At 34.6% G+C, this 15202-nt stretch overlaps 4 protein-coding genes across 9 annotated transcripts; 3 read left to right on the plus strand and 1 right to left on the minus strand.

The window, feature by feature from the left end:
* Positions 1-3311: 3311 nt before the first annotated feature.
* Positions 3312-5963, plus strand: LOC123207778 (putative disease resistance protein RGA3). The gene has a single exon (XM_044625248.1). It carries the CDS (start codon positions 3312-3314, stop codon positions 5961-5963), a length of 2652 nt encoding a protein of 883 aa, XP_044481183.1.
* A 129-nt stretch (positions 5964-6092) lies between these two features.
* On the plus strand, positions 6093-6803 carry LOC123207783 (putative disease resistance protein RGA1). Its single transcript, XM_044625253.1, has one exon. It carries the CDS (start codon positions 6093-6095, stop codon positions 6801-6803), a length of 711 nt encoding a protein of 236 aa, XP_044481188.1.
* A 1255-nt stretch (positions 6804-8058) lies between these two features.
* Positions 8059-10724, plus strand: LOC123207780. Of its 5 annotated transcripts, none has more exons than XM_044625251.1 (4): positions 8059-8186; positions 9395-9482; positions 10149-10241; positions 10441-10724. In XM_044625251.1, exons 1-4 carry the CDS (start codon positions 8119-8121, stop codon positions 10498-10500), a joined length of 309 nt encoding a protein of 102 aa, XP_044481186.1. In that variant the 5' UTR covers positions 8059-8118; the 3' UTR covers positions 10501-10724. The 5 variants fall into 5 exon arrangements, 2 of the variants coding, with proteins under 2 accessions (XP_044481186.1, XP_044481185.1); XR_006500507.1 differs by lacking the exon at positions 8059-8186 and adding an exon at positions 8626-8917; XR_006500508.1 differs by lacking the exon at positions 8059-8186 and adding an exon at positions 8626-8844.
* A 206-nt stretch (positions 10725-10930) lies between these two features.
* LOC123207777 (probable beta-1,4-xylosyltransferase IRX9H) lies at positions 10931-14342 on the minus strand. Of its 2 annotated transcripts, none has more exons than XM_044625247.1 (4): positions 13133-14342; positions 11909-12158; positions 11582-11792; positions 10931-11267 (listed from the first exon to the last, which is right to left on the minus strand). In XM_044625247.1, the coding sequence occupies exons 1-3, from the start codon at positions 13942-13944 to the stop codon at positions 11622-11624; spliced, it is 1233 nt and encodes a 410-aa protein (XP_044481182.1). In that variant the 5' UTR covers positions 13945-14342; the 3' UTR covers positions 10931-11267; positions 11582-11621. The 2 variants fall into 2 exon arrangements, with proteins under 2 accessions (XP_044481182.1, XP_044481181.1); XM_044625246.1 differs by having other exon boundaries at positions 10931-11293; positions 13133-14338.
* Positions 14343-15202: the final 860 nt, after the last annotated feature.

Below are 15202 nucleotides of genomic sequence, written 5' to 3' on the forward strand. Positions count from 1 at the left end.
TTGGCAACGTGCAAAATTTTTTATTATTGCTAATACTACAGACTAAAACAGACAAACTAGTTGATATTTATTTATGAATGCACCAGCGTTGTGTGTGGTAAACATAATTATTTTGTGGGGGATAGGACGATTTCCCACCCAAATTTAATTTGAGTCTCAAAAACACACTCGTAGTTTTTTAAAAATTTAAATACTCATTCATAAGTTAATTTATGTTAAAATTTTTAATTAGAGATAATGATAAAATGATCATTTTATCACTAAATCTTAAAACCCAAAAAATTTATATCATTTTTCATATATCAATTAAAGGTGAGAGTTTTAAGATTTAATAATAAAATAATAATTTTACTTTTATCTCTAATTGAAAATTCTAAAAAAAGTTAATTTATAAATAAATATTTAAATTTATAAAATATTATAGAAATATTTTTAAAATTATACTAAAACTTGGATAAGAAATTCATTTCAATCAGAGGCCTCATAGTGACCCAATAACTTGGTCTAAGGTATTGGACCAATGAATCAGAGTTACTTGGCGACGTCAGTCCATTGTCTTACACAAGGGAATTGGCCCCGTAAATGAGCTTCTGTTTGGAATGGCTTATTAGGGCCTAAGAGTTAAACTTACTAAGTAAATTTGACAAAAATATTAACATTGCGAACTCAAATTGTTCTAAATTGATAGATGCATACTAGGTGTCTCCTTTCTCGTATTCACATCCTAATTGACTATGCTTATTAGTTTATAGAAAGATATATGACAAGTTATATGATGTACGTAAATATATACGATATATCATTTCTTTCATATTAAAGAGAGAATTATAAAATAATAAAAAAACGACTATTAAGAAAATTTTACAAAGTTATGTTACGTTGGATTGAATAATGATAGCCAAATGATTATTTTCCTCTCAAATTTTAATGAATGATATTTCTAAAATTTTAAAAATTTATTTTTTCCACTAATACTAAAAATTTGACGTATGTTTTAACAATCAAATAATATTTTTATTATTTTACCCAATATATAATAGGGTTAATACATCTCACACTCCAAATGGTACAATTAAATTATATTTTTATTATAACTACTTTATATTTTTATCTTTTCCTATGTCTTCTTGTTTTCTTTTTCTTTTCGATCTTTTCTCATTTTTTATTATTGAAACACTCAAGAGGGAGTCAATGGATCCGAACATACTTGGGACTCATGTATGCAACAAGACAACTCATAGATGGTGGAAATAACAAGATCGAACCAAAACGAAGCTTGTTAGCAAAAGATCTAGGTGAAAAACAATAAATTTAAGTGAGATTTTGTAGATCTAGATTAAGTTAACGTCAAACAAGAGAAGTGACACTGGAAAGTTGTACACACAGTTGAAAATATGAAGACAATAAGAGAGCCTAATTACACTGTCGTATGAAGTTGAAAGTTTGGTTGGTAGCAATACAAGGTTGGCAACAACAAGAGAGGAATAGTTTTGCTAACGACTTTTTAATAATTTTTTTGTTTTTATATTTATTAACAATGGTGAATAAAAATTTTGTTAACGGTGAACATTGTTGTACAATTTTTGCTTTTTCATCAACTTTATAGAAAAATTATCTAATTTTATTAATAAATTTAACATATAAGTGAAAAAATGATTTTTTTTTTAATTTCAAAAATAAAAATATATTATTTCATCAAAGATCAAGTGTGAATAGTAACAGAGATACAAGGATATAATGAAGTTATCTCTGCATTTTTTTTTTTATATAGTCCACTTTTAAATTTTCCAAATGAGTATTGTTATATATATTTATAATAATAAATATCCAATTAGATATCGATAATGATATATTATTATATAATTAGATATTAAATTTATTTTTTATTGAAAATTATTTAATTACATATGATATACTATTATTATTGATACTCTATTCAGTATTCGTTATAATTACACATTATATTACTGATTCCATATTTATGATAGCAAAGTTGCAACCACAAAAACAATCCTAAACTCATTCCACCATGAATTTTCCCCATCGCATTGGCTACGAATATTAAATTACAAAATGAAAATGGAAGTCTACTTAAAATAATCAAATTTACATAGAACACATATAGTTGACCTGCCCACAAACTCCAACTCTTTCATCGCATTTACTTCATTTCAGATGTAACAGTGATCAGTCTTCAAAGGTCAAATTTTATCTTTAATCTCAAAAATATATTTAAGATCAATAAAAATTTTAAATATTTACTCATAAATTAATTTTTATTAGATTTTTTTATTAAAGATATGATAAAATTATTATTTTATCCCTAAATCCTAAAAATTTATATCATTTACTTTTTTAATTTAAAAAATTAACAATTTTCTCTATTATTAAACTTTAAAAAATTATGTTCCTTAGGGATAAGTTTTCCATCTCTAGTAACCAATTGCCATTCCTATCATCGTCAACCTTTCCACTATTTTTTTTTTTAGTCATTGACGTTCATTAGACCGATTTCGTTAGATAAAGATGAATTATTTTCATCGGATAAAGACGATTTGTCTTTATTTGATGAAATTGGTCCGGTGTGAATATCGATGGCTAGAAAAGAAGGTGGTGGAAACATCGATTAATGATTAGAAGAGCATTCGATCGTTGAAGATGAAAAAAAAAATTGTAAGAGAGAAAATATTGTTTTTTAAAATTTAATATAAAAAAATTATAAATTTTTTAAATTAAAAAAAAAAGATAAAAAATTTTAAAATTTAATAATAAAATAAAGAATTTATTCTTTTAAGTATAATAGAAAAGGTAGACAAAGTCCTTTGACCAGAGGTTGATTTATTGATAAATCTCTGGCATGAATATGTTGACATTTGAAACCCCGAGCGTTGGCAGGGTGGTCAGGAAGGTGTGCTCCCTTCACTGACTTCCTGAGTTCGAGCCTTGGGGCCACCGATCTCACGAAAGTGGTGAAATTTACCCGGTTCATTGGGTTAGTCGGGTATTCAATGAGCCCCGAGGATTAGTCGAGGTGCGCGTAAGCTGACCCGGACACCTCGGTTACCAAAAAAAAAAATATATATGTTGACATTTGACGAGACAGTAACATCCTAAATTTTTACAAGAAGTTAATATATTATTATTATTTGCCTTTCCAAGTGGGAAGTAGCTAGGAATACCCGGAGAAATTTCATAGTCTTCCGCTTTCCATTTTTCTAAGCCACGTGCTAGCAAGGTTACAGATTTGATCAAAATCCCTTGATACTTTCCTCTGAAAAATCAGATTCGGAGGAAAAGTGTAGCTAGCGGACATGGCAGAAATAGTATTATCACCTCTTTTAGAGGTGGTTCTAGAAAAGCTGGCAAATCCTTTATTGAAAGAAATCGCTAAAAGAAGCGGACTGAAGAAGGAGGTCAAGAAGGTCGGACGTTCCTTACGTGTAATCCAAGCTGTTCTTGAAGAAGCAGAAGAGCGACAGTTAACTGATAGAGCTTTGAGAATCTGGTTGGAAGAGCTTAAGGAAGTAGCTTTTGAGATGGAGGATTTGCTTGATGATTTCTCTCCCGAGGTTTTGCTTTCTAGAACTCGTGAAGGGTTTACTCAACAGGTATTAGCTTTTGTTCCTTCTGTTGTACAATATGGTGATATGTTAACTAAACTAGAGCAAATCAAGGGGACATTAGAAATGTTGGCAGAAGAGACGTTTAATTTTAATTTGAGAGGGGGCGCTGTAAATACTAGTGGAAGTACAAGTAGAAGTAGAAGCAGAAGTAGAAGAACGGGCGCTTTTATTATTGAATCAGAAATTTTTGGAAGAGAAGAAGATAAAGAGAGGGTGATAGGGGTTTTATTATCAACAGATGATAAAGCTCGTGGAGAAGTCTCTGTCATCTCCATTGTTGGCTTGGGTGGTCTCGGCAAAACAACACTTGCTCAATTAGTTTTCAATGATGAGAGGGTAACAAAACATTTTGACATGAAGATATGGGCATGTGTAAATGATGATTTTGATGTGGAAAAAATCATGGCATCAGTCATAGAATCTGCAACCAAGAATAAATGTGACTTGTTTGGGATGGATGTCCTGCAATTTCGACTTTATGAGTTGTTGTCTGGGAAGAGATATTTACTAGTTTTAGATGATCTGTGGAATGAAGATGATCAAGAGTGGGATAAGTTAAGAACTTTACTGGTAAATGGTGGGGAGGGAAGCACAATAATTGTTACCACTCGGAGTGAAAAAGTTGCATCGGTAATGGACACAAAATACATCCATCATTTGGAAGGTCTATCAGATGAAGATTGCTGGAATTTACTCAAGCAACGTGCTTTCTCTCGTCTTGAAGAAGACCATACAAACCTGTACCCAATTGGTAAACAAATAGCCAAGAAGTGCGGAGGGGTTCCTTTAGCTGCAAAGAGTTTGGGAAGTCTAATGCGCTTCAAAAGAGATGAGAGAGAGTGGTTGCTTGTCCAGGAGAGTGATCTCTGGAATGTATCTGAAAGTGAAAATGGAATCTTACCTGCCCTAAGGTTGAGTTATTGTCATATGCCATCACATTTGAAACGATGTTTTGCATACTGCTCGATATTTCCTAAAAACTACATAATCAAGAAGGATAAATTAATCCAGCTGTGGATTGCGGAAGGCTTAATTCAATCGCCGAAAGGAATAAAATCACTAGAATTTATTGGAAACGAGTATTTTGATGACTTAGTATGGATGTTTTTCTTTCAAGACATATACGGAAGTGACAATGGCAATATAACCGAGTGCAAAATGCATGATATCGTTCATGATCTTGCACGTTCTGTTGCGGGAGATGAGTACATTATGCTGGAACATGGTAATATAGAACAAGATCTCTCCCACATTCGTCACTCATCAATCATTTGTAATTTCAGTTTATACACAATTCCAGAAAATTTATATGAAGCAAAGAAGTTACGAACCCTCATCTTAGTGTTTCCAAAAGGTGATCTTGGAGAAGTTCCTCCTGCTGCGTTTTCAAGTTTTAGATACTTACGGGTCCTTGGTCTGAGTGGTAGTGGCATCAAAAGGTTGCACGAGTCTATTTCTTCCTTTATATTTTTGAGATACCTAGACATCTCTAACACAGAAGTTAAGGAATTGCCAGATAGTGTTTGCAGCCTTTGCAGATTACAAGTGATGGACCTTTCTAATTGCTTTGATCTTATCAAGCTACCCAATCAGATGTCCATTATATCTAAACTGAGGCATTTAATTCTAGATGGCTGCAGTAGACTAACCAAAATGCCTCCTTCGATTGGGAAACTTGTATTTCTTCGAACACTGTCAATGTTTATCGTGGGAAATGAAGTAGATGAAGGGCTTAACCAGCTGCAAAGTCTAAACCTTGGTGGTCAGCTTAATATCAGTCATCTGGAAAAAGTGAGGGTTGCAAGAGACGCAATGGAAGCTGACTTAATAGGAAAAAGGAACCTTCTGTCATTGAGCCTCTCATGGGGAGATGGTGATAATGGTTCGAACAGGAACATTGACAATAGTGACACACATGAGGAAGTTCTCAAATACCTCCAACCACATGGATACCTAAAAAGGCTGTCTATAAGAGGATACCAAGGAAAGTGCTTTCCACGATGGATTGACGCTATTAAACTCCCAAATATAACTGATCTTGTATTGATAAACTGCAGAAGATGTGAGTATCTCCCTACGTTGGGCAAACTTCCCTTCCTCAAGGTCCTTTACCTGCAAGGAATGAATGCAGTAAAGAATATTGGTCCTGAGTTCTATGGCCAGGGCACAGAAAGAGCATTCCCATTATTAAAAGAGCTAACCTTTAGGGATTTCCCTCATTTAGAATATTGGTGGAGTTCTAACAGGAGAGAAGAATTCCCTTCTCTATTAAAGTTGAACATCACCAAGTGTTTTAAGTTGAGAAATATTCCTCCGTTTCCTTATCTGCAGCATCTGTAGTTACACCATTGCAACGATGTGATCTTGCGGTCTGCATCAAAGCTAACTTCTGTAACCAACCTTGTCATCAATGGATTCACAGAAGAGTTGGCTCTTTTAGAGAACTTGCTTCAAAATAATGCTCTTCTCATGTCTGTAACAATTAGCTCTTGCCCAAAGCTTCGTGCTCTACCTCCCAGTTTGGGAAAGCTCATCAATCTAAAATCATTGACAATTCGATGGAGTAAGGAACTAACTTCTTTGCCTGAATTGCAAAACCTCACCTCTCTGGACTCTTTGGAAATAATTGAATGTGACAGCCTTGCTACACTGCCAGAGGATATACAGACTCTGAGTTCTCTTCGAACTTTGTCAATTGAGAACTGCAATAGCCTTACATCGCTGCCACATAATTTGCAATTTCTCACCTCCCTTGAGCATCTAACTATTATGTATTGTCCAAAATTGACTTCTTTGCCGGAGGATTTGCAACATCTGTTCTCTCTCAAGAGTTTATCCATTTTGAATTGTCCAGGGGTCGCATCTCTTCCAGGAGGGCTAAAATATGTCACAACATTGCAGAATTTGGAAATTCGCGGCTGTTCTGGTCTGAAGGGTTTTCCAGACTGTGTAGCAAACCTTAACTCACTCAGATCATTAACATTAACAGATTGTGATAATCTAACTTCTCTACCGGGAGGTCTGCAATACGCAAGTTCCCTTCAGCATCTATCTATCCGAGAATGTCCAATTCTAGAGGAGCGTTGCAAGAAGGATACAGGTGAAGATTGGTTGAAAATAAATCACATTTCACATGTATATATAGGATCACCGAACTTCGCCAGTAGCTCATCTCATTGAAACTTGAACTATCTTTGATTGCTTTCAAGTAAGCAAAATGCCTTTGGTTTCATTGCTTCTTTTACTTTTATTTGGCATGGCAACAATTTGAATTTGACACTGTGAAAGAGATGCATTAGCTTCATGAATTCATGTGCATTTGAAATTGAGCAACTCAGCAGTTTTTTCTGGGCTAAGAAAGCTTTTATTAGTAAACTGCTCATGATCCATGTTGATTATGCCATAGTAAAAGCAGAACAGTTTTGCTGCTCTTGCACATTTCCATCTCAGAAAGTTCTTTTTGTAACCTTACTGAATGAAGATGAACACTTTCTGAATTGTAATAAATTTGTGTCAAGTTTCTGTTTGCCTAAACATAAATGAAATGCATTGATGGTGTTGAACAGAGGGTCATGATATTGTAGTTAGAAGTATTTGGGATACTAATTCATTAATTGGAATTCTGCATCAGGAGGTGGACATGGAATTCTGCATCAAAAAAATTAACCAGAAAAAAATATTTCCACCTATCAACCAATTTAATCTTTAAAAACCCATCCATGCACCAATCAAAATTCTAAATCTAAACCCACTGATAGAAAATCCTTTTTTTTTTTGGCAATAATTATAGTTTCTACTCTCAAATCACACCCTAAACTAACAAATAAGTATTTCCACAAACTAAGGACCATTTTCAAACTCAAACACAGTAGATTCAAATCGAAATATGCATATCTGAATCGAACTGAAATCAAGGGCAAAAATGAGAAAAAACAAAGACAACCAAACTGATTACTAACCTGGAAACTCATTTTGGAGATGATTTTGATTGAAAAAGTGAAGAAAAACCAAAATCTCAAAGCCGAAATCATTGAAAAGCTGAAGAGTGAGTAAGAGAGGTAGACCTTTGAAGTGAAAAAGCCTCCAGGTACTAATTTTATATAATCAACGCTATGTGTATATATATATTTTTATAAATATATAAAATATATATAATTATGATATCAAATATTATTTAGGGGTGAATATACGTAATTTTATTGATTTTATATATAAGAGTGTTTTCACAAAAATGATTTTTCTTAATTATATCCTTACAATACATAAAATATATAAAAAATTGTTTTAAATTGTTTAAATAATTAAAAAATGTGTAATTAAATTCTGGAAAATTAATTAAATGCCCGAAATGTAAATACACAAAGCAACAATGTCCAATTTTATCAATATTAAGCAAAAGTGCCCTTCGAATGTAAAAAGACCAAACTACCCTTTAGTAAAAATGATGTGAAAGTTGAAAATTTACCCAAATCTATGTAAACCCAGCCACACGAAAATGCAACCCAACCGCGGCAATTTTCAGCGGATTTTGCTTTTTTTTCAGCCACCAAAATGGTTCAAAAAGTTAGTAAACAAATCCTTATTATGTTTTATCATTTTAGTGTGAAGATTTAGATGACTGAATGCAGTTTTTTAGTTTTTTGGGTTAGAGTTTCGAATTAAAAGATTTGATTAAATTATTTGATTTATCGATGTTTTAAATCAATTTTCTTAAGATTTTTGTATTAGAATATGTATAAAGTTGATTTGTGATAAAATCGGATTCGAAAAACAAAGTTTGGAAGGTGAAATCTCACCTTACATAATCAACAACGTCACATTGTAAAATTACTGTTTACCTTGCGAATCCACATGGTGACGCCGTGGAGATGGGGACATGTTTTGAATTTTTCAAAGTTTTCCCACCGTGCGAATTAGCAAAGTGGGGGTAAAATTGCTGTTTTTAGAAGTTTCCCGCCACAGTTTGCATGGTGAAGATTGGGGGCCAGAATGATCCTTTCCATTTTGTGGTCAATTTTTTTTAACCCACCTAAATCACACCAACCGCCAAATAATCTCATAATTGAAGATTGCCGTACGTTCTAGACGCCAAGCACTCTCACTTCTTGCCGCCGCAAACAACCACGGCGATCTGGCTTTCAAGCTCTCTTCTCTAAAGCAGGTCAGAAGTATTTTGTCGTCTGCTGACCCGTCTTTAGCGGCTGAACTCTTTCCTTACTTGGTCGAGCTTCAATCTTCTCCTGAAACTCTCGTTCCAAAATGTCTTATCGAGAGAGTTAACTAAACCTTAATTCGTACTATTCGACAGTTTCTAACCTTATATTTGTTGAAAGTCCGGTTATATTGTTCATTCCAAGTTGTAATTGTTTGGTTAGAGAGGCTTTTGAGAATATCTTTGCGAAATTTACGAGTTTTTTCACTCAGTGGAAAATTTACGAGTTATTTGTTGATGACATTCAAACTTCATTTTCTGCATTACTTTCAGTTGCACAGACTGCTTCTCACCCATGTAATGGAGTTTGTTATAGTATTTTTGTGGGTTATACTTTGTAGTAGATTCGTGTACCAGCAAGCATACAGCATTGGCATGACAAATTTCATGGTTTCGGCACTATCTTATTTGCCTTTTTTATGTGTCACTTGTTTTTGCCTTTGTAACTCAAGAGTCCTTTGCTTTCCTTTATTATGGGTTTCGGGACAATTGAAGGTGTTGGGTTGAAAGCAATGGAGCTTTCTTATATTCTAACGCCTGTTTTGTTAGCATTTTTTAGGGATGGTGGCGACTCTATTGTTGCAAAGCAATCTATTGTTACTGGCACGAATTTCTTTTGCCGTTTTCTAGAGGATACAGCATTACAGGTTTCTCTCTGCTTCTCAAGACTTGTTATTATCTTCATAATTTTTTCCATGCTATACAAAAAAATATTTTGTAATAATTCTGAATAACAAATATTGTAGTTATTAAAGTTTTCCATTCTTTATATTTTTTATGGTTGAAGTTTGAATAATTTGGGGTTTCATTTCCAAATGATAATGGACCGATTTTGGTTTCATTCAGTAATTTAATGAATAAAATGTTATTTAATAATAAGTGAATGGTCTCCTATATGGCCATTTTGTCTATGAATCTCTGTGTGTGTGTGTGTGTGTGTGTGTGTGTGTGTGTGTGAGAAGAGCAATCTTATCGAGCTTCTACAATTCTTCTGCTTTTTCTATGTATTACAATATATGTGTTACCAAGTGGAAGATTGATAAAATATCAGTGGTTATTAAGGGAAAGTAGAATACACGAAGGATGATTGATGGAGATTATGAGTATATGTTGCCTTCTTTGAAAATTTCTTGTAAACTATGGTTGGATAATTCTACCTCAAACTCATCTTTGCTTATCGCTCTATATCGAGTAACCTTGGCTTCATATATTATAGATTGATCTTTCTCCTCTCTGTTACTTTGGTTGTAGTTTATAAATTGCTTGATTCTTATAGCAAATGTGTAATTTTAATGCTTATTTTGTAAATATAGTTTCATTGGCATCGTAAAGTAGAGCGGTGGCTAGAAGAACTTTGGACGTGGACGGTTAGCTTTAAGGATGCTGCCTTTTCAATTGCATTGGAGGTATGGACATTCTCTTTTGGTTTCTGTTGAAAGACCTCTTCAAGAGATGATGGAATCTAGAAATCTTGATCTTGACCTTAGAAACTAAGATCCGGATGAGTTTATGACGGATTAAAAATATCTTTGCTGCCTCGATTTTTATTCTTTTGATTTGATGCTATCTTGTCTAACCGGACTTTATTTGAGAAAAATTGAGCAGATGAAAGACCCAGAAAATGAAACTGCATTTGGAACTCAAGCCTCAGCAGCCCAATGTTGATTTGTATAGAAAAACTCCACTGTTTATATTACGATTTCAATCTCACACCTGACACTTGAGAAAGAGAGGTTGAAATATTGGTACATCATGATATGATGGCATCTAAGTCAAATTGTTTAGTTATCATCTGTGAAAAGGAACCTTAAACTCATAATTTTTCTGTTTACCAGTGAACAGAGTTTTGAGTTTTACATTACAATACAATCATCATCCTTCTTTGTTAACTTGATCGTTTATCATGGGCTTAGTGCGTGTCCATGAGCAGGATTTGCTTCCATTATAGTCTAATCATAGTAGTTTGAATTATACATCGTATTATATATCAAAAACTTAATTTTTCATATAAAAAGTTATGCATTATATCTATAATAGAATACACTTTTTAAAAAATAAAAGATAAAAAACGGGTAGAATCCTGGTGATGAGAAAGTGTAAGAATCTGAAATTTTTTCAATTGCACGGCAAGTTGGCTTTTCCTGATTTGATTGAACTTAAGAGTAAAGGCTGATTTCACGACATTGCTCAGAGAGAAAACCTTCAATTTTCTAGAGTTGCAGTGTTTAGTTTTGTGAGATAGAGCAATTAAAACGCCCCAAAACTAAACACCAGCACTTCTCGACTAGTACAAAATCTCACTTGTGAAAGAATATCAAGCTATGAAAATTGTACATGTACAATCATAAATTTCTGTTTCTTTGTCATTACTACCTAGCTGAGTGGCTGTGTCCCATTTGTAGCACACATGAAGCAACAATTGCTCAGGAGGACTGGCCACAGAAACAAAAAACAATGGCTGTCATGAAAAGGCACGAGTTAGAAACAATTGACTAAAGAATCCTTTCGAAAAGTCTCCTGTCTGTATGAGATATGACCCTTTTATCAAAAAATAAACATTCTAATTTTTTTCCTACTAGTTTTTTTTCCTTGTCTCCCCCTATAAAGAGAATGAACAGGTACAATGGCAAAATGGCTTTATTTTTGGAAAAAAAAATTCAGAAGCTAAATTTTCCGACTGACAATGTTGAAACTTGTGAATGTTAAAATTCTAAATGCTGCTGAGGGACAACTTAGAAAATCTTACCCATCTGAGGCTGCATGAAAATTGCAGAATTGCAGTCACATCAATTAATGGGGAGAACAGTATCAAGGTGTTTCTGAAGCAGCCATCCTCTGGGATAAGCAAGATTGCGCGTGTTCAAATGAAGGTGCCAGCTCAATATTTTTGAACAACCCGGTGGTGTACCTTCCATCTGGCGTTCATCTTCCACCACTTGTTCTATAAATGTGGTCTCCTGTAGAAAACACAATGTTGGTGAACAAAATTCAACTATTGCTCGTAATAATTTAAACAAATTAGAATTTAGACCGTTAAAAAAATCTTGATAAACTAGAATGAAAAGATTTATACTTGGAAACCCTCCTTCGCTGTGTCTAACTGCCGAATGGGATTTCGAAAAGGGCGCTCCCATCTCTTAGGATCCCACAAGATAGTGCTGTTAAAAGCAAATCCGGACATATCAACATGAAACCTACGAAGCCTTTTGCTCTTCTCATTTGTGTGCCACCCAATAACTTGGTTTCCATTGCATACAGGACCTTCTAAAATTGCCTTGTTTTTGCTTTGCGCAAGCATGCCAACAGGCCAAGTGCCAAATCGGCTGCACCAAAGGGCAAACATCAAGAGGAAGTTGAAGAAATACAAATTAATTTGCAGCATTTACAGATTTTCAAGTTATTGTGGGTGACCTATGACTTATAAGAATATAACTTGTATAAACCAGGCAACAAATCCATTCAAGCCTCAGAAGGCTTGCTAGGTGCCCAAAATACTCTAACCACTAGTTTAATATAATTAAGTACAGACGCCAATGTTTTAAAACCCCAAATCAAGCAAATCATGTCACAAGTCATATGAATGCTTAAAGATCACATAACTAAACGCAGACCAGTATAGGGTGGATGGGAAAAGCAAACCCAAAGTAAGGCCAGTATTTTGGTAATATCAAGAACAAAAAGCAACACCACAATGACACAGTATATCATTTCAATAACAACAGTAAGAGACCAATACAGAGAAAGTTCCATTTACACTATTGTTATCCTTGTGAGCAACATGAAACGCAAATAATCACAATGTATAAATTATTGAAACAAACCATGAATAAAGTGATAATCAATAATATACAAAAGAACAAACAAGTGGAATAGCTGTCCCTAAAGAAGATGATGCAGAATTAATCCCAAAACAAAAGATTCGAGGCAGAGGTAATCTATAGTTAAGGCAGTTTCAAATATCCAATACTACATATCCAACATGTAATTTCATAAATATTTTAGTTAAAGCGCTCAATAATTCAAGAAATTGTTTACTTTGCCAATCAACATGTACTTCTCATGTCCATAGGCACGCATATTAGTTACATCCACCAATTGAATTAAGCAATGCAAAACACAATGCTATAACAGTTAAAATGTTACATGTGACCAACATGTCAGACTACACATTTTATGTGGAATTACCCTTTTAGCAAAATAAACTTGACAACTACAGTTTGTTAATATATCCATATCTTTAATATCTTTTCTCTGAATATAGCATGTAAGAAACTCAGTTTAGAGAAACAAAATATACCTGATTTCTCTCAGGCTCTCAAATAAGTCAATGGTGTAGACATTATCATCATCTGCAAAATACACGATCCCATCAAGTCTATGCCTTTCGATATGCTCTAAACCCACATTCCTCTGATGAACCCCCCTATCTTTCACATTGCTCGAATTCTTTTGACAAACCAAGTGTCTATACATAACCCCTGTTTTTCTCAGCATCTCCGCTGTCTCAAACGACGCCGCATTTTCCTCGACCACTATCCACAGCACCGGCGGCTGTACAAGCCTCAAAACCTGCGACAATCTGTTTAAAAAATACGCTTGCATTGCGCGGTTGTACGTTGGTGTTATCACAATTAATTGCTTTCTCGATACGAAATCGTATCTGTATTTGTAATTGTCAATCGATTCGGATTCGTTTTTCTTTTCTACTCCGAAACTCACCGTATTCAGAACGACTTCTTCACGCCAGCTCATACGCTCGGTGTTATCACTGTCAAATTGCACGTTCACGTGCGGCGGCTTGATCTCAAAAAACACGTCGTGATTTTCAATCTCCGTCACGTGACCAAAGGGTGTCAAACGACTCATGCCTAACACAACACCGACCAGGAAGAATAGAAGAAACCGGTAGAGAGATTTTCTCCATGATTTACGAGATGAAAAGAATCGACAGAGGTTGACGGTGAGTGAGTTCATTGGCGATGAGGAATATTTACCATTATGTAAGAGCCTGTGAGAAGGTGAATTAGCGGCTGGAAATGTAGAGCTGAAACCATTTTGGTAGGAACGATCGTGATACGGTGGAGAAAGAGTTCGGCGGATCGAGGCCATCTGATTTGGTGGATGCTAAATCACATGGCCGGACATTAAAAACCTAGAGAAAGCAGAAGATTTGAATTAAATAGGAAGTCAAGGCAAAGCGAGCTTAGTGAGTCTGAATTTAGTTTCCATTTTTAGGCGTATAATTGAATTGCAACGCCGACAATCAAATAGTACAATCAAGATAAACGGAGAGAGAGGCCGGGCGGCTGAGGGCTGAGATCTAGAGAGGGCAGTTCGGGCTGGGTATTTGAGTTTGAATTGAAAGAAAAGAGTAACGATGAGTTGGGTGCGCACTACGCTCCAGCTGGACAGAACATTTGTTTATTCTAAGTTACGCGTTTAGTGAAATGTACGTGGCTGATTTCGGAGGGAAGTGTACGGGGTCCTGGTTTTGTGAGAGTGGTAATTGCTCCAAGCCTCCAACCAACATTGAGCAATGAGCAAATTAACTTGCCAAATGTATAAAATTATGTTCTTGGTGTGCAGCCACTGGTATGGCAACGGAGAGGGACCGGGAGGGGATATCAATCCCCGTTCCTGGCCCATCACCGTTATGGGGATAACAAATAATCTTCATTTCCTCTTTACGAAGGAAAATCTTCTTTCCATCCTCACGGGAAAAAATCTCCTCTCCATCCTCGCGAGGAAAAATCTCCTCTTTATACCCGTAAATATAAATGTTAATTCCTTCATATATTTCAATAAATAAAATAAATCATATTTTTTCAAAATATCACTTGCTACAAGAGCTACAAAATATTTATTGTTATTTTAGTTCAAATACAAAGTTTTCACAAAATTTAACAATATGCAATAATCAATTTTTTAATTAGTAGCTCTTCGTGTTAATATCATCATTAATTCTTTATGTTGATATCATCATTAATTCTTCATGTTGATATGAAGCAATATTTTAAAAACTAACTTGCAATAATCAATTTTAAAAGCAAAATTAATTTAAAAGCAACTTACATAGGAGATACTAACGAATTTGTAATTAAAAATATTAAATTAATTAAAATATACTAGAAATTATTATATTAATATATTAGATTTATGGGAGGGGGGAGGGAGGGAGGGAGGGAGGGAGGGGGGTGGGGGGGGACAGGATGGGACGGGACGAGGCGGGGGCGGGGACATATGTATCTCTGTCTCCGATTATGGATTTTTTTCATCCCCATCTCCGCCCCTTTCCCAATTTTTATTAGGGAATCCCCTCCCCGTTTGTGTCGGGGCCCCTAAAATCAAGCCCAAATTATCATCCCTA

This window comes from Mangifera indica, unplaced genomic scaffold, assembly GCF_011075055.1.
Source record: "Mangifera indica cultivar Alphonso unplaced genomic scaffold, CATAS_Mindica_2.1 Un_0104, whole genome shotgun sequence".
Classification (NCBI taxonomy): Eukaryota; Viridiplantae; Streptophyta; class Magnoliopsida; order Sapindales; family Anacardiaceae; genus Mangifera; species Mangifera indica.